Here is a 21,373-nt window from a genome sequence, read left to right on the forward strand (position 1 = left end):
TTTATTTTTAAACTTATTTTTATTACAAATTTTTAAAAATTTATCCAATCTAATAAAAAATAATCATTTTACTAAAAATAATTAAAATTCAAAAATAAAACCTAGTTTTGACTAATTCATCCGATCAAACCTAATTTTTTACTAGATTTGACTACGTCAATAGCAAAACCATTTTTGATATTAACTAGACCATTCTTGGAGCAAGTTTCCTATTCAACTAGTTCAATCGGTTAGTCTAATTGGGTTTTCAAATCATTGATTTAACGACTTTCATTCAAGAAGATCAAATCTCCACATTTACTCATTTGGCTTGACTTTTGAGGGAATGTTATGGAGACAACATGTGAAAGGCAGAAAGACATATTCCCACCCAAAGTTTGTTGAATTCGCAAGCTAGTACCAATTTAGTATTGAAAACTCAAACTCTCACCCATAAGATATTAAAATTAACAGAATCAATTAATTTTAAAAGTAAAATCGTTATTTAATTAATAATTATTAAAAATAATAAAATTTTATCTCATTTTCCTTTTTGGTTTAAAAAATTAATAATTTCTTTTCATGATTAAACTTTAAAAAATTACATTTTCTCCTTTAAGATTTCATTTTAGGCTCATCCTTCTTCTACAATTGGAATTTAATCATGACCTTTCTTTCTCTGTCACAGATGGTCTCACTTCCGATGCTATCTCTCCTAGACTATCATTGTCTTCGTCAAAAAAAAGCTATCACATTTACTTAGTAAGGGTGGACCTAGCTTTTACAAGGGTAGGCTAGGACCCACCTAAAATTACAAAAAATTTAGGCCACAAGACATATTCCCACCTAAGGTTTAGTGCAAATCCAAACTCCGATCCGCTACCTTTTGAAAATTCAAATATTCATCTGTCTGTTAAATTTTATTGTTATTATCAAGGTAAAATTGTCATTTAAAGATTTTATTTAAATAAAAAAAATTATCTCATTTTTTTCATCTTAGTTTTGAAAATTCATAATTCTCTCCTAGCGACATATTTTTCAAGTTTAAAAACTGATTTTATCCCTCCGAGGTTTGTAACCTCCATATTTTGCCCATTCATAGCTGCCCCTCCCCCAAGCTAAGGGTGTGCACGTTTGGTTTGGTGTGACTTGACAAATTTTTCAAACCAAACTAAAAGGAAATTATTTAAAAAATTTTCAAGTCAAATCAAATAATTTTAAATTTCAAACCAAACTGAAAAATACGGTTTGATCTAGTTTAAATCATAGTTATCAATATCATAAAATAAATAATACATATTATATCATACGATATGATATGATATAGATAGAAAATGATATATAATATAAGGTGTATCGAATTAATACGATATAATAAGTTTATCACATAATACAATACATATCTTACGATATGATACATATTATTGATATAAATTGATACACTTTTTTAGAGAAAATGATAGTGCATTAGGGCTGTAAACAAAAAATTTTAAAATATTATGAGTGTTTGTGATATTTTTTAAAATAATAATGTGTCAATTTAATATTTTATTATTTTAATTTTTAAAAGGCGTATCATACAATATGATACACTATATGATAAATTTGGGTTTCAATATACAATACAATATTTGATTCAACTACCATAGTTTGAGTCTTTTAAAATTATATATATATACCATTTAATAAAATCAATTGAATGGTAGTTTTCTAAAACATAATATATAAGTATAAAATAAATATAAAATATGTATATAATATACATGTAAAGAAAATGACATAATATATATGAAAAACCAAGTTGTACATCTAATTGTTTAATGAAAAAATTTATCAAACATAGTTATATATATATGTATTTATAAAAAATTATAGTTTACAATTTGATTTAGTTTAAAAATCATTTAAATCGTAACCCGAAGTGGAAAAAACAATTTGAAAATTTTCAACCCAAAACAAACTATAATTTTTATGTGGTTTGGTTCGGATTTACGATTTAAACCGAATTATGTACACCCTACCCCCAGCCTTTTGAAAAATGTCATTTTCATCCCCTTTTCATTTTCAACTTTTTACACATTTCGATGATCTTCTCCAACCAACTCCTCAGCTTGAGATTGTGCCTCCTTTCTCTTCCAGTGTCAACCTATTAAAGATGTGTATTCATCTCTAGTTGGTCGAAGATTGGCATTGAGAGAACCTAACAGAAGATAAAATTTAAAGTCGATTCACAGAGTATGTTTGTTGAGATTCGATTGATTTCATTGATTCTTCTACTGTTGAGAGTGACATAGAAAGACAGAGAACGGTCGCGGGTCAACTACACTTGGCCAGAGTGTATTTCGTCACCAAAAAATTGGTTGTTGAGTTTAGGGTTTTAGGGGCAAAATGTTAACTTTTCCAAATTTAGGTTTTAGAGGAAACATTATTTTTTAAAACTAAAGGGTGAAAATGAGATAAAATATTAGTTTGTTAAATTTTTTAATAAATGATGATTTTAATTTTGATAATAATAGTAAAATTTAACAGATTGGTAGGTATTTGAAATTTTGAAAGTAAATGGATGGGAGTTTGGGTTTATAGTAAACCTTGCATGAGAATAAGTCTTTTGGCCAAAAATTTATTGTTTATGGATTTGTTATTTAAATTATGTTGATGAATTTGTTATTTTCATAAGTTGTCATATTTTGTTGTTTTGTATTTTGTTTGTTTATTTGATGAATTAACTTATTATTCTTGTAATTTTTGAAATAAATGATATGTGAATTTTTAGATTTGTTGTCTAATAAATGATTTACATTTTAGATATTTTTATTATATATACGTGTCAGATATTTGATGGATTGAATTTATATTTGTGTCGATATAACAAAAACTTATATATAATTTTTTATTAATTATAAATGACTTTATAAAATTATTATTGAACATTATTTAGCATCAGTATTATAATTATTATAATTAATAACATAAATATTAAAGAATTATGGAACATATTATAAAATGGACTATAATTGTAAAAGAAAAAGTAACATTTAATAATAAGAAAAAGTAACATTTAATTAATTTTAGTATAATCAAAATTAATTAATTTTAAATTTAAGTTGATAGAAATGAACAAAATTATCTCTCGAACACATAGTGTTTGGATGTTTTATCCCTTAAAATTTAGGAAAGAATGAAGACATTTCCATGTTTCAGAGAAAGAAGATATTTCTCTTAAGTCTAATAAAATGAGACAATTTAAGTGAAATCCGTGATGTTTAGGATGTCTCTTTAATATCCCAAGATTCTTTATGATGATCATCGGCTTTTATCTTTTGTTAAATTCGACGAACATATGTTTGTGTGAGTTCCAGCTTCAGCCATTGAAATTTTCAAATGCCAAGCTATACGTACAGCTGTCCATTAGAATTACCGTCCAATCCTTTATTTGTTCGTTTCGTTTGTTATGTATATGTTTAAAGCTAATACATGGCTGGCTGCATAAATGATAAGGCCAAAGGATTCGTTCCCATCCAAAGTTTAATATATTCTTAAATTTTCACTAAAAAGTTTTAAAAATTAAAAGCTTCTTTGTCATCCAATTTTTATTAAAATTTATTATTTTTATTAAAGATAAAATTTGTATTTAATCAATAATATTTAAAAACTAATCATTTCTTTTTTGATTTTATATTTTTTTATTTTGAAAAGTAACTTTTATCTTTTAATTTTAAGGTTTTATATTTTTCAAAATTTTCTTTTGTAGTTGCCCTCAAATTTTTTGAAAATTTTTTCACCCTCTATTTCAGGGTTTCATCTCTAATGGTTCTAAAAAATCTGATCTTTGATCGATCTTCTCTATTGACACTCTCTTCTTTTTGTCGATAGTTTTCTTTTTTATGTCAACCTACTATTTATGTCAATTTTCTCTCAACCTAGAATTTCACTCCAATCTTTGGGTGGGAATTAGCCATTGAAATTTTCAAATGCCACGTCCACAAGAATTACTGTTCAATCCTTCACTTGTTCATCTCTCTCTCTCTCTCTCTCTCTCTCTCTCTCTCTCTATATATATATATAAAAATAAAATTAAAGGTAACATATAGTTGGCTACGTAAGTGAAAATCACTATGGTTTAATGGCCACAATTTTTAATGTAGAAAATAACGTCCCAACTTAATTTACAAATCACAAGTGCACCATTAATGATTACTTTTATTTCTGTTCATGTATAGTATGTGAAACAATTTGTAATCCATGGATGATTTAGACGCCAAATAATTTATTTATTTTAATAATGTAATCAAGGGTATTTTCAGGTAAACTTTCGAGTTTGAGATCAAGTCTCAACGAGGACTTATAAGTCCACGTTTGCTTAACATCATACTAATCTCTTGAGTTTTATATATTTAATATTTTGATTCCACTCATTTTCGTGACTTAAATGTTTCGCTATGAGTTAAATAATTTTTTCCCGCGCGCATTTGTGTGTGTGTGTGTGTATATATATATATATATATATATATATATATATATATATATATATATATATATATATATATATATATATGATTGCTTTTACGAATTGTTATTTAAAAAATTTGTTGAGTATAAAATTGAAGAGTAAATTGAGTGTTAAGGCAATGTAAATTTGAGACATAACTGGCATGTAATAGAGCACTATTAAGCTTACCAATGAAGATTGTTGAGAGAATATGAAGCAATGACTTGTACACATAAGATGTACACATGATTGTAGCCATGGATTTTGTCCATAGAATTATGTACAAAAGAAGAAAACTAGAAAGACCTAAAAACCAAGAAATTATTAAAGAATACTTTACGCAAGGTGCAAGCCCTAAAGATCACATTACCATAATGTACTTTTATCATTCGAATCGGGGTTCGAAACCAAACTCTTTCTCTGAAAAATAAATGACTGGTTTTAAATAATACTCAACGTAAATCTAATTTTTTATTTACTCGTGGGATCTCACCAATTTCAACCTAAATTAATAGCTACAACGGTCAAGTTTGGATAATAAAATTGTATTGTTATTTATTTCTCTTAAAAGTTATTTCTTTAGATTGCATTAGAGGATGCTTTTGCCAGAGAAGTTGTTGGCATTTCACATTTTAAAACGTTTCAAGTGTCTTAATTATTACATAAAAGGAAATTTCACTCTCATAGATCTTAATTTTCAACCTACCTATATTTATATATACGATTTATTTCATCAATATTTATTCATAAAATTAAAATTAAAATTAAAATATTATACATTTTTCAAAAGCTAAATAAAAAAAAATCTGGAAAATTATTGTAGAGATTTTAAATTATATTAGAATTGAGAAGATACAATAAGAACGGCCGCATGATAATACAACGACGTCGTTTAGTTTTCAACAAAAAGCGAAAAAACAGATACTAAGTAGAACGAGTGAACGGCTCTTCCAAGCCCACCTGATTTCAATTCAAAAGCCTCTCTCTCTTTTTCTGTGTGTGTAAAATCATCCTTGCTTTTTTTTTTAGGTCCTCCAGCTCCAAATATTCAAATCAAAGCCAAAATTAAAATACAGAACTTCTGTTGGCTTCTGAATTGAATGGAGGCAATCAGAAAACAAGCCACCAAGCTAAGAGAACAAGTCGCCAGGCAACAACAGGTCCCTATCTCCCTCTCTATCTCTATGTGAATATCATATACGAAATGATTAGATAGATATTCAAATTTTATTCAACTCTAATTTTTTCTCCAGAATCTTATTTAGATCCAGTTCCGGTTATGTCTCGTAGCTTGACATCTTTGATCTTCTGAAAATTTGATGCATTACTGCTTTCTATTTTGTTCGATTCAGTTGATTTATCTGATGTAGTTTTCATGCTTTAGAAAGTTTGTGATTGGCTGTGGCTTTTACCTCTGCTAATTTCGGTGAATATCGATTAAGGCTAATTTGGATCTATCAATGATTTTAAATTGAGGAAGCGGAGACGATTTATCACAAATTTGGTACTGCAGAAATTTTTTCTCTTACTGGAAAAATCATTTGATGCAATTGTGTTTAGAGGTTGTTTGGAGATTTATTTTCTGTGTTATCATAGGTTGTGGTTGTTGTGCTGTGGCATCAGTAAGAGAATGTAGGTTCTTTGTGTAATGACTTGCAGTAGGGATAATCGGTAAAGGAAGTAGTCCTTTTTGTTGCTTCTAGATGGAAAATTTCTGTATGGCTGCTGTCATTTTGAGCCATACAGCAGTAGCACTGATGCTATTGCCTGTGGTACAGTAGGACATGTCATCATGTGGAAGCTATTGAATGGCTTCATTGCCCATTACTTGTATGTGAAAAATCCTTATTTGTAAAGGATTGGCTTTGTGATTTAGAGGTAATGTTAGATAGGAAATAGGGTTCAGGTTTAAGACTTAGCTGTAAGCTGCTGTGTAAAATTTCAAGCGTAATAAACTCCATTATTTTGGATAACAAAATTCACCTAAATGTCTCGGTGCATAAAAATCAGTGTAAAAACATAACCAGGAGTGATAGTTTACATCACACGTCACCTTGAGAAGTGCTATCCAAGAAGTTCATTTTAGCTTTGGTATTTGTGTTTAAAACTTCTGCATTTGATCATTTTACATGGAAACACTTAGTCTTGTTTTATGTTTGCTACTATATATACACACTCCTGATGCGTCTTGTATTTGTTTTTGGTGCTTGACCAATGATTTTGAGATCCACTGTGATCAATGGCCTTGCTCTGATTCTTGCAATTGAGCACTTAATCTGTCTGTAATTAATATGCTGAATTAATCAGGGTGTATATTTTGTTTAACGACCTTTATTCTTCCAACTTATTTATTTTCAATGGCTTAAAACAAGTTTGTTAATTGCACCACGTTTCACTACAGGCTGTCTTCAAACAATTTGGGGGTGGGGGATATGGAGGCTCAGACAATGTTATAACTGACGAGGCAGAACTCCATCAACATCAGAAACTTGAGAGGCTTTACATTTCAACACGTGCTGGCAAGGTTGCATGGTCAACCTGTTGATTTGTGCTCTTCTATTTCCATTTTTCTCTCCTCCTTAATTCCTAAAGGTTCAATTTCTTTTTCAGCATTTTCAAAGGGATATCGTTCGTGGTGTTGAGGGATATATCATTACGGGATCCAAACAAGTTGAAATAGGTAATATAATTAAATTTCAATTTCAAACTTTGATATTTGACTGTGAGGTTCATGGACTTAACATTCCATCAATGTAAATTTTTAATTTTCGACAGGAACAAAGTTGTCGGAAGATGGCAGGAAATATGGTTCTGAAAATACCTGTACCAGTGGTAATACATTATCAAAAGCTGCAGTGAATTATGGTCGAGCTCGTGCTCAAATCGAGAAGGAGCGTGGGAATCTCTTGAAAGCTTTAGGCACACAGGTCTGGCCAAACGATCAAAGCGTTTGAGTACTTCTTTGTTTTATTGCACTTAGACTTATGCAAATGTATTTTAAATAACTGCTTCCGATTTTCACAACCTTTTAAATTTGTTCTCATATGGGTTTGAATGCTTTGATTTTTAGGTTGCAGAGCCACTGAGAGCAATGGTAATGGGAGCTCCATTAGAGGATGCACGACATCTTACTCAACGTTATGACAGAATGAGACAGGAAGCTGAAGCTCAGGTATTTTATACTATGAGTTTGTAACTTAGTACTAAAGAGAACATATTGTTCTGAATTTATGATAATGGCATACTTGGTTTTGTATGCTCTTTTGATTCAAATGCTTGTTTTGTTTTTTTTTTTAAATTTCTTTTGCAAGAATCATACTCATTCTTGTTGTTACACCTCTTAAACCTAGTTAGGCTATTGAAGTTTCAAAACGACAAGCTAAAGTTAGAGAAACACCGGGCAATCCTGAGCTTGCTTTGAAATTGGAAACTGCAGAAGCAAAGCTGCATGATTTAAAGTCAAACATGGCAATCTTGGGGAAGGAAGCTGCTGCAGCAATGGCTGCTGTTGAATCTCAGCAACAAAGGCTGACTCTCCAACGGCTTATTGCTATGGTAGTATAAATTTCCCTCTATTTCTAACATACATACAATTTTTATGATTTTGGATAATGTATTATAGAAAATCATTCCATAACTACCTGTCATTTTAATATTGTAATAAAGGTTGAAGCAGAGCGCACATATCATCAGAGAGTCCTTCAGATACTTGATCAGCTTGAAAGCGAGGTATCCAGTCATGTTACCTTGTTCTTTTGGGCTATTTTTATCCTTCACTTAATCATTGAATTTACAATTGACTTATCCTATAATTTGCTGCTTCAGTTTATGATTCTGATCTATGTTATCACTATTGTCAGATGATATCAGAGCGACAGCGGATTGAAGCTGCTCCTAGCCCAAGTGTGGAAAGTGCCATGCCTCCACCACCAGCATATGAAGAAGTTAATGGTGTTTATGCTTCTCAAACAAACAATGGAATAACAGATGGCATGGGCTACTTCCTTGGGGAGGTTAGTATTAATGTGTCTTGATCCTACATACAAATAACTTGAAAATGTCTTACTATCTTTAAAATGGTTGTTTGTTATTTGGCCTTGTGTTGTAGGTTGTGCATCCATTTCAAGCCGAATCCGATGTGGAGCTGACTTTGTCAGTTGGTGACTATGTGGTGATTAGAAAGGTTAACAACCTACTAAAGTTCCACAACTTTAATAAGTTAAAGGTGTTAATAATCTATCTTTACTAAATCAAGTTGAAAATTTGATCTAACATTAGCAATCTTGGCAGGTGACAAACAATGGTTGGGCTGAAGGCGAATGCAAAGGAAAAGCAGGATGGTTCCCATTTGGATATGTTGAAAGAAGGGATCATGTTCTTGCAAGCAAAATGGCGGAAGTGTTCTAAAGTTTTCTGATGGGTCAGCAGCTTCTGTGCAGATTTTGTATGTGTATGTTTTGCCCAACTTTGTACTCAAAAATTTCAAGCACGTGTTATTGCAAATAGAAGAAAACCAATTTTTTGAATCCTCTTTCGACATGTGATATAGTTGCCCTCGGATACCCCTCTGTTCAAATTGATGTATGAATTCCCTTAATATATTTTATCTATCTTTTCTAGTAGGATGTGAACTGAATTTCTGTGATTTGTTGTTGACAATTGTTGATTGATAAGTGAACTCTGTTCAGTCTCTTCAATTTTCACACAGTATCACTAATTTAGCCTGCCTCAATTAGTTTCCAATCCAATGCTTCGTAACTTTTGAGGTCATATTTACTAAGAAAAACTTGTGAGTTCATGGCAATAGTTTCTTTGTTCGGATTATACAGCACTTAACCCCAGTGTGTTTCCACATCAAACAAAAGCGACTAGTTATCGATTTTTTCAAATGGAGGTGTCAAATGGGTGGGTCTAGGCTTGACCATTTTGACACAGCCGGCCTCGGCCTGACACAGAAAAATAGGTTGTGTCAGGTTTGTGAGCTTAACGGGTTATGCTTCAGAGCCATTAAGGTAAGGCTTGCGAGTTGGTTTCATATGGTTTGGTATTGTTGGACTTTACTTTTTTGTAAATTTGTTTTTTTGAGTCATCTATCCAATATAATCTATTACTGTAAAAGACCAAAATAATTAAAAATCAATTTTATATAATTAAAAAAATTATTTTTCGAGTTTGTTTACAAAAGACTCATGGGTTAGTTCATTAAGGACCTATGAGGGCATGTCCCATAGGCCTTAGGCATTGAAATTTTATCAAGCTAGTTCGACACAAAAATCTGTCAAACGGCTAGCCTTGGCATGAATGGAGATGTGGGGTCAATGGGTCATGCTGAGGTTGATCCAATTCGATCCAAGCTAACCTAGTCCTCTGCTGCCTCTATTTTCAAAGATTTCTTCATGGTAAGTACAGATTGTCTTTTAAGACAAAATATTTTTAAAAAGAATGTTTAGAAATCATTTCCTTTTCCATTGCAATTGTAAGGGTGGATACCGGTTGAGTCCAAAATCTTTTTAGTTTGAGTTTAACTTGAATAAAAAATAATCTAACTTAAGTTTGATTTAAATAAAAAATAATTAAACACATTTTAACTTAAATTTAATTCAAATTCATGTTCAAATTGATGATTCAAATTCGTAGTTTGCTTTGATTTGATTTAAATTTATTATTCGAGTTTGTGGATCAATTTTGTGACTTACTAATAAAACAATATTGTTCTATCACATAACAAACAAAACCACCGATTCGAATGACAAATTTCAACCAAATTAAATTACAAATTTAAACTATCAATTCGAACTATAAATTTAAACCAAACATAATCATAAATTCAAACTATTGATTTAAACATAAATTTAAATCAAACTAAACAAAATACTTCTTAACTCGAGTTTCACTTAGTTTAAAAAACGAGTTAAATTTTTTAAATTAAATTAAAATCAAATTCAAATTAAATAAATTTAAACCAAATTAAATTGAGTGAGCTTCCGAGACCGAGTTTACTTGGTTTGGATCTAGCCCAATGCATTTGGGGGATTCTAAGGAGGCTTCTTTAAACCAGTAAAAACATCAAATGTTTTTCGGTTATTACCCAAAACAATTCCAAGCTTAAGATTTTGAGTCAGAATTGAGTTGCCCTCTGAAAATATTTAAGCCAAACATAATATGCAACAGTATTCATTATTCTTTACAAGAGTTTGACTAGCACTCTAGCCTTGTTCTTTGAGTCTACTATTTGCTCTTGCTCGTCTTTGGACGCCCAAATTGTTTGGTGCTACAAGAACAGAACCAGTCCTTAAATGGCGTAGATTCTTTAGAATTTGTATCAGCAATCTTAAAATATGAATATACAGAATCCAGCACAAATACTGTGGAAAAACATAGAAAGACAACTTCAATCAACACATACACTTCACCCATGGACGCAGAAAAATCGCATATCTGCAAATGTGGAAAGAGGAAATAGATATAAAGAGTATTTCCTGCGTGAAAAATAAAAATTTAAAGTGTATTCCAGTAGCTTAACTTACACTATTTAGTTGGTTGGTTGGCAGAGAGATATGAGAAAATGATGGCCAGTATAATGAAAAGTAGAACAATCTGCAAGATTGGAGTGTAATCAGGAATGATTCCTGGGAAAAAAAACTACAGATGGTTGAAAATTCCATTAAAACTCACCGTGGTAGAATTGTATTTTAGCCCATTATCGATTATGTAAGATTTCCTGGTGGAACACATAAAAAGTTGTCAGACAGAAGAACATAAGAAGATTCGATTTACGAGAATATAACGTTTTCTTTTACCGACCTGTTGTTTAAGACCCCAGAATGTATGCATTTTTTCTGTATTGCATTAATTTGTCTCAAGGTTTTTGTTGCATTGGGATCATGCTTGTTGATCTACAACCCACAACATATCTTGGTGAGTGAAGAAAATTTGCAAAGAAAAAGCTTGGTGGAAAAATGAAAATGATGCTAGCAGCAGTCAATCATTTCTCCCTTGCCAAATGAACTTTGGCTTTTTCTTTTTTCTTTTAAATAGGAAAAGCAGAAATGTATATTAATGTGAAAAAAATCTTAGAAAGTGGATCAGAAATCCACTACTACAGAAGTAACCCTACTCAAGTGAACTTTAAACTATTTTCTAAAATTTGCAATTGTAGTATCTCAAAAGCAGTTGAGTGAAAAGGAATTGTCATACTAACTATGGTCATTGCTCATGGTGACTAAAAGTTAACTTATTGTTTAGCCCCATACCTTGGAATTCAGCATACAAGAGAAATCGTAGAAGGCACCATATACATCAGACATTTTGTTTGTTCGGTCAATGACTTTAGCAGTAAGACCTAGAAACATGACCGCAATAAACACAAAAGGAGTTAATACAAGAAAACCATAACCAAAAGCAAACAGAAGCCTTTGATTTATTTCAATCACCAGAACTCTATCAAAAATTGAAAAACATCAGGGAAAGATTTATATAATGTGCTTGAAAAATCTAAGACATAAAAGTGGGAACACAAATAATAGGTAATGTCATCTTTTAGGGATCCAGAAGTCACAAACAGCATGAGTTTTCCAATAATGTTATGAGTATGAGAAGGCATGCTATGAAATGAAAAATGGAGAATCTTAATACTCATGCAACATGCAAAGACACCTAAATTATTTTTTCCAGCTAGATGTTTGAGATGTCCCCATAGTTTTCAACAGCCAAAAGTGTTCAAAATTAATATCTTACCACGTCTCATTTTCACTACACCTCTGAAAACTTCAATGTTGTTGTAGCATAATGCTAGCGTTCCAATTGCCATAACCTGGTAATGGTAGCACAAATCAAATTAGATGCAAGTTTTCCATAAACCTTCATAATTATTAAAAGAATAAACATAATGAATCTGCAAATGTTAAACTTGACATGTATTATGGAATCTGCTCTAGATGCAATAGAACTTCTCATAAACACAACATGGCTTATACAGCAACAAATTTAGCAAACAAACTTTGACTTTGATTATAAGTAGCACTTGAAAACTTCAACTGCTGTGAACAGATCCGTTGAAGGTAAAATAGGAAAGAGAATTCAATTCAAACAAAACATGCAACAATAAAAGTACCACGACTTGGAAAAAATTTACAGTTCATGCTAAATAACAAAGATTACTCAGTTTAATTTAAGCAAAAAAGGGGGGGGGGGGGGGGGGGGGGGGGGGGCTTGGTTGTGGTGGGGACACAATAGCATCATGTTACAACTTCAGCATATGCAATTAGTCATTCTAAGTAAAATCAATCACAGTAACATATTGAAGCACTAAACAATACTTTCCAGATAGATTATAAAATACATAACAATAGTTAGAAGCCAGCTACCTGAGGTATAGCACAAAATCGAAATATAGCAGGGTTTCGTAATGCAGATATGTATTTGAAACAATCTTCTGCATGTGTCAAAGCATTGGTAACCATGTCATTCAGGCATTCTACTGCCTTGACTGAGTTTTCTTCATACTTTAAGTCCTAATGGTGCAAAAATCATTTTAAGAAAGTCAATTAGAAAAGACAAAATAGAGAATAGATGCTTTAGTAAATTAAGTTACATCATAAAAGGGCACAGTCAATAGGAAAAGAGTAAGATGTAATTAAAAATAGAGATAAAACATGTAAAAGGCAATACACCTCTAGTTTGTTGACATATTTATTCCAGATCTCACGAGGCCAAAACATCCGTGACTTGGGTATCTCATTAATATCCTCCAGATAATCTCGAATAATATTTGCTTTCTGTTAGTTGTAGATCCATAAGGTCATGCATTAGCATTTCAAATCGAAAGTTAAGGCTCGTAAAAAATACAATGTTGATCCACATAATGAAATACCTGAAGAAATAAACCCATTGAATTGGAAAGATCTTCTGGAGCCATATCTTCCTTCCCAGAGGCATGGAAAAGCTTAGACAGACCTAATCCAACAAGTCCAGCTACATAGTGGCAATATTCATCATAGTCATCAATCGTTTCAACCTGCAAGATGAGGATAAAATTTATTGCTGTGATAAACATTTGATATATCTGCTTTTTCTGTAATTGGCTCAAGGAGATCATAAATTAAGTCTAAAATATGGTGAAACAAATTGTAGGAGATCAACTAGATTTCACCCCTTAATTTACAAAAACTTTAGTTTCCTGAATACAATTATCACAGATGTTACCTACCTTATGAATGAAAAACACTGAAAACAACCATGGATAGAACTTCAACAATGTAATCATTTAAGAAAATTCACAATTTTGTTCCAAATTTTTTAAGGTTTGGAGACATGATCAACTAATTACCACATCTCTACCATCACATATAGATTATTACTGTATCATATCCAGTACTACCATAATAAAATTCTACAAGCTACATTTTTTTAAGGTAAAGTCAGTGTCTGTCCTTTTTCAAAAAATAAGGAATATCAAACGCTTTAGAACAATTTATTCCAGCAAGTTACATGATCCACAAACCTCCTTGCAAATAAATTTTGCCATCCCTGCACCCATTCTTTTGGTAATATCCTCAATTGCCTCTTGATAACTGCACAATGTTAAATTTTTAATCAAGGGACTATGGTAAAAATTAAAACTGCAATTAAGTGTGAATGCATATAGACTAGATTTTCCCCACAGAATCAGAATGCAGACAAACATGCAAAACAATTTAGCCTTGAGATTTTCCATAAAGAAACAGAATCATCGTAGGTTCTTAACATTTACTTGTATGAAATGCTATAAAATCAATTGCAACTTCAGTTGCATTAAGCTTTTGTCAGAATATAACCAGTTTCAAAATAACTCCAAGTCTTCGGAAAATTCCTACCAAGAATGAAAGCAAATGGAGAAGAAAAAGGAATAATACACCCGGGCATGAATATCATCACAACTAAAGAAGTTCTTCATGTTAACTGTCCCTTGCTTTCATATTAATCATCCCTAGGCTAAAGCAAGGATTTGAAACTAACCCCTTTCCAAGCTCCAGAAAGGCAGTTGAAACATGATGAAACTGGTCCATGAGAACTTTGTAATCCTTTGTACCACCTTTGACAAAGTAAAAGAATTAATATACATGAAGTAAACAATAATTTGATTTGGACAACCATATAAACAAAGTCCCCCTAACAAAGGCTTTGAGGACTCCTAAGTAAAGTAACATGAAGAATCAATATCAAAGGATTTCTCTTTCTTTTTTTTTTGTTTTAAATTTGAAAGCAACTTTATTAATGTCAAGTGATTGTTCAAATTGTGTGAAAAAGCACAAACAAGACAGGGGCGATTCAAGGTACACGAACACTTACAAGAAAAATTCCAGCCACGATCATACATATGACTATGAAAAGCCAAGAGAATAGGCACCTTGACCTCTGTAGGTATGCTTGTATCATCCTCTGTAATGAAAAACCATCAGGAACAAGGGAAAAAATCACTCATAAACATTTGAATAAAATACATGGTGGCAACAAAAAATAATACACACAAAAACGTAAATAAATCATATGCTTCCAGATTTCTGCAACAAGCAGTCCAATATACATAATCCATATAAATGATATCTATCCGACTATAAAAGCTAAAGCTGTTGAAATGATGTCCAGCCTGCCATCTGAAGAAACCAAATTTAGAAAATCTACACATCGCTTTTACATATAAAACCTACAGAAGGCTTTTCATTAAACCAATGATAGAGTATCCTATATGGAAGATTTATTACACTAGACAGCAAGGTACAAGAAATCACACAGAAAGCAGAAAAGGTTAAAGATCGCATAAACATACCAACAGTGTCAAGGGCTCGAAGAACCAAATAAAATATGCATACCTGCATAACCACAAATTGAATCTCTTGAATATTAGCACTAAGATATCACAATACAAATACATAAAATGGAAATATACACATGAAACACGCTACTTTATGAACTTCTCTCAAAGTAACAAACAAACGCAGGAAAAAGCACAAAAGCTTCTTGCTATTAAGACTGTAAATAAAACATAGAACAGAAAATTCCAGAAATTAAAACTACAGCTTCTATTATATTGAATATTACAAATATTATATAATATCACGTTGCAAGTAGCCAAAATGATGATGTGGGATATTGTTAAGGTACGTGGGTAACGTTGCCGCCTTCCCCAATCTTATATGGATCATGCTGAGGGGACACCGGTACCCTCGGTACTGAAGCAGTACCCAGGTGATATGGCTTGAAATAGCCGATAATTGAATTAAAATTACCGAGGCTCCTGTAATGTAGCAATTCCCTTCCGGCATGAATAAGGATATCAATATGTATCATAAAAAAAAAACACAGAATCCTCATAATAAAACAAAAACACACTCAAATATGCATCTGAAATAATTATTACAAGCTACTACCCAAATTAAAAAATAATAATAACCCAATATATTATTGATCACAACATGGAGACTTACAGCGTTTCTGAGGTCGGTATCGAGCTGCTGAATAACGAGAGCGAAACTACGGGAGACTTTATGAAGCATAGTATAACAAAAAGCCCAGTGAGGCTCAGGTGGGATCTGCTTGGCCGCATATTTTACCGCTCTTTTCAGCTTCAACAGCGGGTATAAATCATCTGGGTGCCTGAAAACCGCTCCCAAAGTTCCCATCCTTCAACCTTCTTCACGGGTTGAAACCCACAACAGAAAGAGATCAGATGAAAGAGCGTATTCGTAGGAGACGATATGGTGCTTAGATTTGGCGTAAAAAGTTACAGATTTCGAATGGTAAAACAATATTTAAATGTTGGTGTCAAAATCAAAGATTTATTACGAAATGACCACATTGGGCAAACTCGCTTTGACTTCTGCCTCAATTCGCTGAAGCCATGTTAATTATTGCCTTTAATTTATTTGTTAGGAGTTAATATGTACGAGCGGCGCACGTTAAAATCGTTAAAGAGAAAATAATCGTTTCCCCCACCAAGTTTTAGTCTAATTGGAGTAAATAATATTTTTTTACCCTAACTCAAACTTTTGTTAAAAAAGTTATTGAATTAAGAATAAAAAAATAATTTTATCATTTATTAATTTAAAAAATAGTAATTTTTTATTAAAGTTAAATATTTTAAATATAATAATTTAATTTTTATTAAAGTTAAACATTTAAATATAATATTTATGGCTATAATTTGTTATATTATATTCAATTTTTTTTTAAATATATCTATCCTTTTTTTTTTTACTATTAGGGATAGATTAATATTTCAAAAATATCTGAAAGACTCCAAAATTTTTCTAATTTTCCCATGACTCCTAAAACATTCAAAACACACCCACCAATATTTTTCAAAATTATAGTTTATCTTCCGATATATTATATTACATAAAAGATACTCTTACTTACACAGAAAGGAGAAAAAGGGCAAAGGTGAAAAAAAATGAAAATAAGATGTTTCTTGTATAATTTAGATATTTAAAAAATTATTTTTAATTTTTGCTAACCTATATGTAATTTTGAAAAATAAAATAATAGTGATAAAATAGTAATTTCATTTTCTAATATTGTTATTTCATTAATAGAGTCTAATTTGATGGAAAAGTGTTATTTAATTATATATATTTTGAATTTTAAAAAAATATTATTTATATTAAGTAAATGATGGAAAAATATAAATTATTCATATAATTGTTACTTTATTATTAATTGAAAATCGTTTATTAACATAATACATCATTATTAATAGTTAAATTATTACCTGATGACACAACAAAGATTTGAGTAAAAAAATTTTAAAAAAATTAGGAGATATTTGATTTGGATAATATTTTATTATTAAAATAGAAAAATTACCTTAAAAATAGATTACTTATCAGATTACTAGGTACAAATAATTACTATATTTGATAAAATTTAATAGGTATAAATAATTATTGTGTTTGGTTAAAGGTCGTAAAAGAATACTAATAAATCATTTTACTTAAATATCTTTGGATATAATCATTTTTTAATATTTTTATATTATTTGTTATATTAATTAAAAATAAATTTATTCTTGTCTCAAAAAATTAATAAATAATAATATAATTATAATAAAATCAAGATTACATTGGTAATATTTTAATATCTAAGGTGAATGTAATAATCAGATTACCATCTATATTACTTATCACATTACCATTGGTAATATAAGATTATCGTAATATTTTATTACTGACAAACCAAACAAGATAATGTAAGTAATAAAAGATAGATTATCAAGGTAATCTTTAAATCCCCAGAATCAAACGATCCCTTAATGTTATATAAACTTATGATTAGTAAATGTTATATGTACATATTTTTATAAACATATTATTTTATCATTAATTCAAAATCACTTAATTATATCATGACACATCAAAGTATGTAATATTTATATATTAAAAATATATACATATAATTTTATTACTTAAATATAAAAAATAATGTGTTATTATATAATTATATATTAGTATATACTTATTTAAAAAATTCAATCACATAATAAGAAATTATTATTAATACAAGTTAATCAATATTTTCTTTATAATAAAATAAATTTATATTTATTTCTTAAAGAACTTTCATTAATTTTTTATTTAATAATATATTGATTTGATTCGCGAAATGAGATTAAAGTATTTAGAAAACAATTCATTCTAAATTTGTGAATGAATTTCTTTGTTTCATTTCATGTTTGTAAGATTTTTTTTTTTTTTTTTTAACAATGAATATTCCAAATGTTTGTGCGGTGCAATTTCAAATTATTGTAAAAGGGATTTTTCTTTTTTTTTATGAATTAGATATTATTCTATTTTAAAAAATTTTTTAAAAAAAAACAAACACTTGAGAAGGTTTTCTAGGGAATTCCAAAGTTTGGATTGTATGATGTACCTGTGATTGGACCGATAACAGACTCCTAACCAAATTTATAAAGGAGTAAATTACCTCTTCCTACCCAATGTTTGACCAACTACTTTTTCACCTCCTTATGATATAAATCATATTTTCTCATTTACAATCAAAATTCTTTAAAAATGCTATAAGGGTTAAATAATAATTTTAACAATAAAATTATAAAAAAAATAAAAAGAATACGATTTTACACATCTTATCTTAATATTTTAAACATATAATTTATTCATTTACAAGTTTAAAAACTTGTAATTTCATCCATAAACCTTAATTCCCATTTTGATTGAAATCTCATTATTGTCACCATTGTAACCAAACAAATATTCAACACATCAGGATTGAATCACCAAAACACCACTTTTATTGTTGTTCATGTTCTTCAAATGAGATCGAATCAACGATTTGACAATAAGAATAATGATGGAGTGACATGGAGGCTATCAAGAACGACAAGATCATGTGACAAAGAGGTAAGATGTGACAAAGGTGTGACATAGAGGTGAGAGACTGCAAGAATGACACTAAAGGGTTTCGAGCATAGATAATGAAAGAGTAATTGATAAAGATTAGATGAAAGTACATGGCTGCATCTATTACATCGAAGTCAATCCAACTAATGCGGGAAAATGATGGCTTGCAAAGTTGGAAGCATCAACTAATTTGTTGGAATAATAGAGTGACGACTTGATAAAGGTGGTGGGGGTTGGACAAGACACCCAAAAAGAATAGAGTGAAAATAACAATCGAAAGGGAAAAAGGGGTGTAGATGAAATTTGTTATCTACAGGAAATTTTTTCAATTTTGTTAATTTAGAGCGATATAATAATTTTAAAAAATAAAATATTTTGTTAATTTACTCTTAAAAAAAAAACCTTTAAGAGGATATTTTATAAATAAACATGAATATTTTTAAATAAAATAATTTTAAGTATTTTTTTTTTGTCAAGTAAGTATTATAGGTAAAAGCAATACTATGTGTACCCACTTTGGGTACACAAATATATACATACTCATATATGTCATCATATGATTGGTTATTGTTTTATTTTTAATTCAAAATCATCCAATCACATGATGACACATATAAATGTGTATACATTTGTGCACCTAAAGTGGATACACATAGTTTTATTGTTATAGGTAATGGGAAAAAGAATAACCTAAACTCTAAACTCAATGATCCGAACAAGACCGCTAGTGAAGGAAACTAATACAGTAGAAAGCGCTAGCCTTAGCCCAGCTCTAGGACATGCCCTAGAAGGCACAAAACCACACAGAACAAACACCTTACAACCTCCTTTTCCCCTAATATATCAATACATGGCCACGGTTCATGAACTGTCAGTTTCGGTTCGGAACCGTCAGTTTACGGTTCGAAAATATAAGGACCCTGAACCGAAACCGTAACAGGACAGTTCATCCACGGTTCGAAACCGTCAGTTCTAGTTCATGGCCCCGGTTCAAAATCGACTGTTTCGGTTCGAAATCGATATTGAACCGTCAATTCTAATACATGATCTTGATTTAATTTTTAAATTATTAATTACAATAATTGAAAATTAAAAGAAAGGCTTGGACTTAATTTTTCAATTAAGCTTCCTACGTATCTTCTTGGGGTTTAGAAGAATCAAAGTCTATGTAGTTCTCTTACCTTTGCATATCTAATAGCTGGCAGTACCCCCTTACCTTATCATTCACCTCCACTATCTTGAGTATTATTTCTCGTCGTCATCAAACCATCCGTAGTTAAATCAAGCGATTCTTCATTGAAGTCCACTTTCATTTCTTGTTAGCGTAATTTGGCTCTTGTCCAATCGTCCACGCATACTTGGACTTCAATAGATTCGGGAGCCAAACTTGATCGTCTCTCATCCAATATATTACCCCTTTGACTAAAAGCTTGTTCTACTGCGACAATTGATACTGGTGCTACTAGAACTTGTTTACAATAGCTGTTAATATTGGAAAAGTTGATGCGTGTCGACTCCACCATTTTAAAACTGGAAAGTCTTTACCTATATTGTTGTCACCAAACTCAAAAATAGTAGTTAAATAAATATCAAGCTCCGAGGTGGAGTCTAATGTTCCTCTTGGTCTTTTGCCCCTCTGCATCATAATACGATCACCATAACTCATATGTTGGGTTGATGATGGGGCAATAGGTGGTAGAGAGGAAGAAGAACCACCATAAATTAATGCATATTCAACATAAATTTCTTTAATTAAATTCATAATATTAGTTATAGTTAATGGAATATTAACTTCATCTAATTGCAAACATTCATAATATAATGTCAAATAATCCGTGACACCATTTAATTTAAATCTAGGATAAAAAAAACATGCAACAAGAAAAAGTTCTGTAATTATTTTATAGTAACTTAACCATTTTGTTTTCATTAAAGAAACAACTTTTTGTAGAATAATATCTTGTTCGGCTTCTTGTAAAGCTCCAATAATATTAACAGCTTCATTTAAAAACAAATGAGAAGTGGGATAATAAACCCCACTTAAAGTATATGTTGCATTATTAAAATTTCTTAATACATTTAAAACTTTTTTACAAATATCTCAATGTTGGGGATATAATATAACTTATGGCACATTTTGTGAAATAAATGAGCATAATAAATCCCTATAATCAAATGACTCGTTGAGTAATTCATATGTTGAATTCCAACGAGTCGGCATGTTTTTAGGAAATCTTTTTGATTTTTTATTATGTTGTTTGCAAAATTTACTCTATTCTTTCATAGTTTGGGGATGTGTCCATAAATATGAAATTGCTATTTTTATTGGACTAATAAAATTATTAAAACAATGTAAACCATCTTGTACACATAAATTTAATACATGACATGCACATCTAATATGAAAAAATCTACCACCTAAATTAGGTTTACAAATATCAATTAAATCATTTATTGAGACAGTATTTGAACGTGCATTATCAAATGAACGTAATTTATAACGTAATTT

The 21,373-nt window shown here is 30.4% G+C and overlaps 2 protein-coding genes across 3 annotated transcripts; one reads left to right on the plus strand and one right to left on the minus strand.

Moving 5' to 3' along the window:
• Window positions 1–5,413: 5,413 nt before the first annotated feature.
• LOC123212898 (SH3 domain-containing protein 2-like) lies at window positions 5,414–9,090 on the plus strand. 2 transcript variants are annotated; one of them, XM_044632125.1, is made up of 10 exons: window positions 5,414–5,628; window positions 6,870–6,992; window positions 7,079–7,148; window positions 7,244–7,395; window positions 7,539–7,640; window positions 7,823–8,023; window positions 8,135–8,197; window positions 8,329–8,481; window positions 8,577–8,693; window positions 8,759–9,090. In XM_044632125.1, exons 1-10 carry the CDS (start codon window positions 5,569–5,571, stop codon window positions 8,873–8,875), a joined length of 1,158 nt encoding a protein of 385 aa, XP_044488060.1. In that variant the 5' UTR covers window positions 5,414–5,568; the 3' UTR covers window positions 8,876–9,090. The 2 variants fall into 2 exon arrangements, with proteins under 2 accessions (XP_044488060.1, XP_044488061.1); XM_044632126.1 differs by having other exon boundaries at window positions 5,416–5,628; window positions 8,577–8,651.
• Window positions 9,091–10,579: 1,489 nt separating this feature from the next.
• On the minus strand, window positions 10,580–16,260 carry LOC123214512 (squalene synthase 2-like). The gene is made up of 14 exons (XM_044634322.1): window positions 15,934–16,260; window positions 15,276–15,318; window positions 14,798–14,887; window positions 14,465–14,540; window positions 13,971–14,040; window positions 13,341–13,484; window positions 13,141–13,245; window positions 12,835–12,981; window positions 12,206–12,281; window positions 11,722–11,810; window positions 11,273–11,364; window positions 11,144–11,189; window positions 10,996–11,065; window positions 10,580–10,906 (listed from the first exon to the last, which is right to left on the minus strand). Exons 1-13 carry the CDS (start codon window positions 16,126–16,128, stop codon window positions 10,997–10,999), a joined length of 1,242 nt encoding a protein of 413 aa, XP_044490257.1. The 5' UTR covers window positions 16,129–16,260; the 3' UTR covers window positions 10,580–10,906; window position 10,996.
• Window positions 16,261–21,373: the final 5,113 nt, after the last annotated feature.

Source organism: Mangifera indica, chromosome 4 (genome assembly GCF_011075055.1).
Source record: "Mangifera indica cultivar Alphonso chromosome 4, CATAS_Mindica_2.1, whole genome shotgun sequence".
NCBI classification, from domain to species: Eukaryota; Viridiplantae; Streptophyta; class Magnoliopsida; order Sapindales; family Anacardiaceae; genus Mangifera; species Mangifera indica.

What these genes read in the sequence shown, in the direction of transcription:
- LOC123214512 (XM_044634322.1), bottom strand. Translation starts at nt 16,128, where the DNA reads ATGGGAACTTTGGGAGCGGTTTTCAGGCACCCAGATGATTTATACCCG. An exon ending in TTTCTGGAGCTTGGAAAGGG is followed by an intron (nt 14,041 to 14,464) that starts GTTAGTTTCAAA and finishes AACATTGTGCAG; the next exon opens with TTATCAAGAGGCAATTGAGG. An exon ending in CAAAATTTATTTGCAAGGAG is followed by an intron (nt 13,485 to 13,970) that starts GTTTGTGGATCA and finishes CTCATCTTGCAG; the next exon opens with GTTGAAACGATTGATGACTA.
- LOC123212898 (XM_044632125.1), top strand. Translation starts at nt 5,569, where the DNA reads ATGGAGGCAATCAGAAAACAAGCCACCAAGCTAAGAGAACAAGTCGCC. An exon ending in TGAAAGCTTTAGGCACACAG is followed by an intron (nt 7,396 to 7,538) that starts GTCTGGCCAAAC and finishes TTTGATTTTTAG; the next exon opens with GTTGCAGAGCCACTGAGAGC. An exon ending in ACAACTTTAATAAGTTAAAG is followed by an intron (nt 8,694 to 8,758) that starts GTGTTAATAATC and finishes CAATCTTGGCAG; the next exon opens with GTGACAAACAATGGTTGGGC.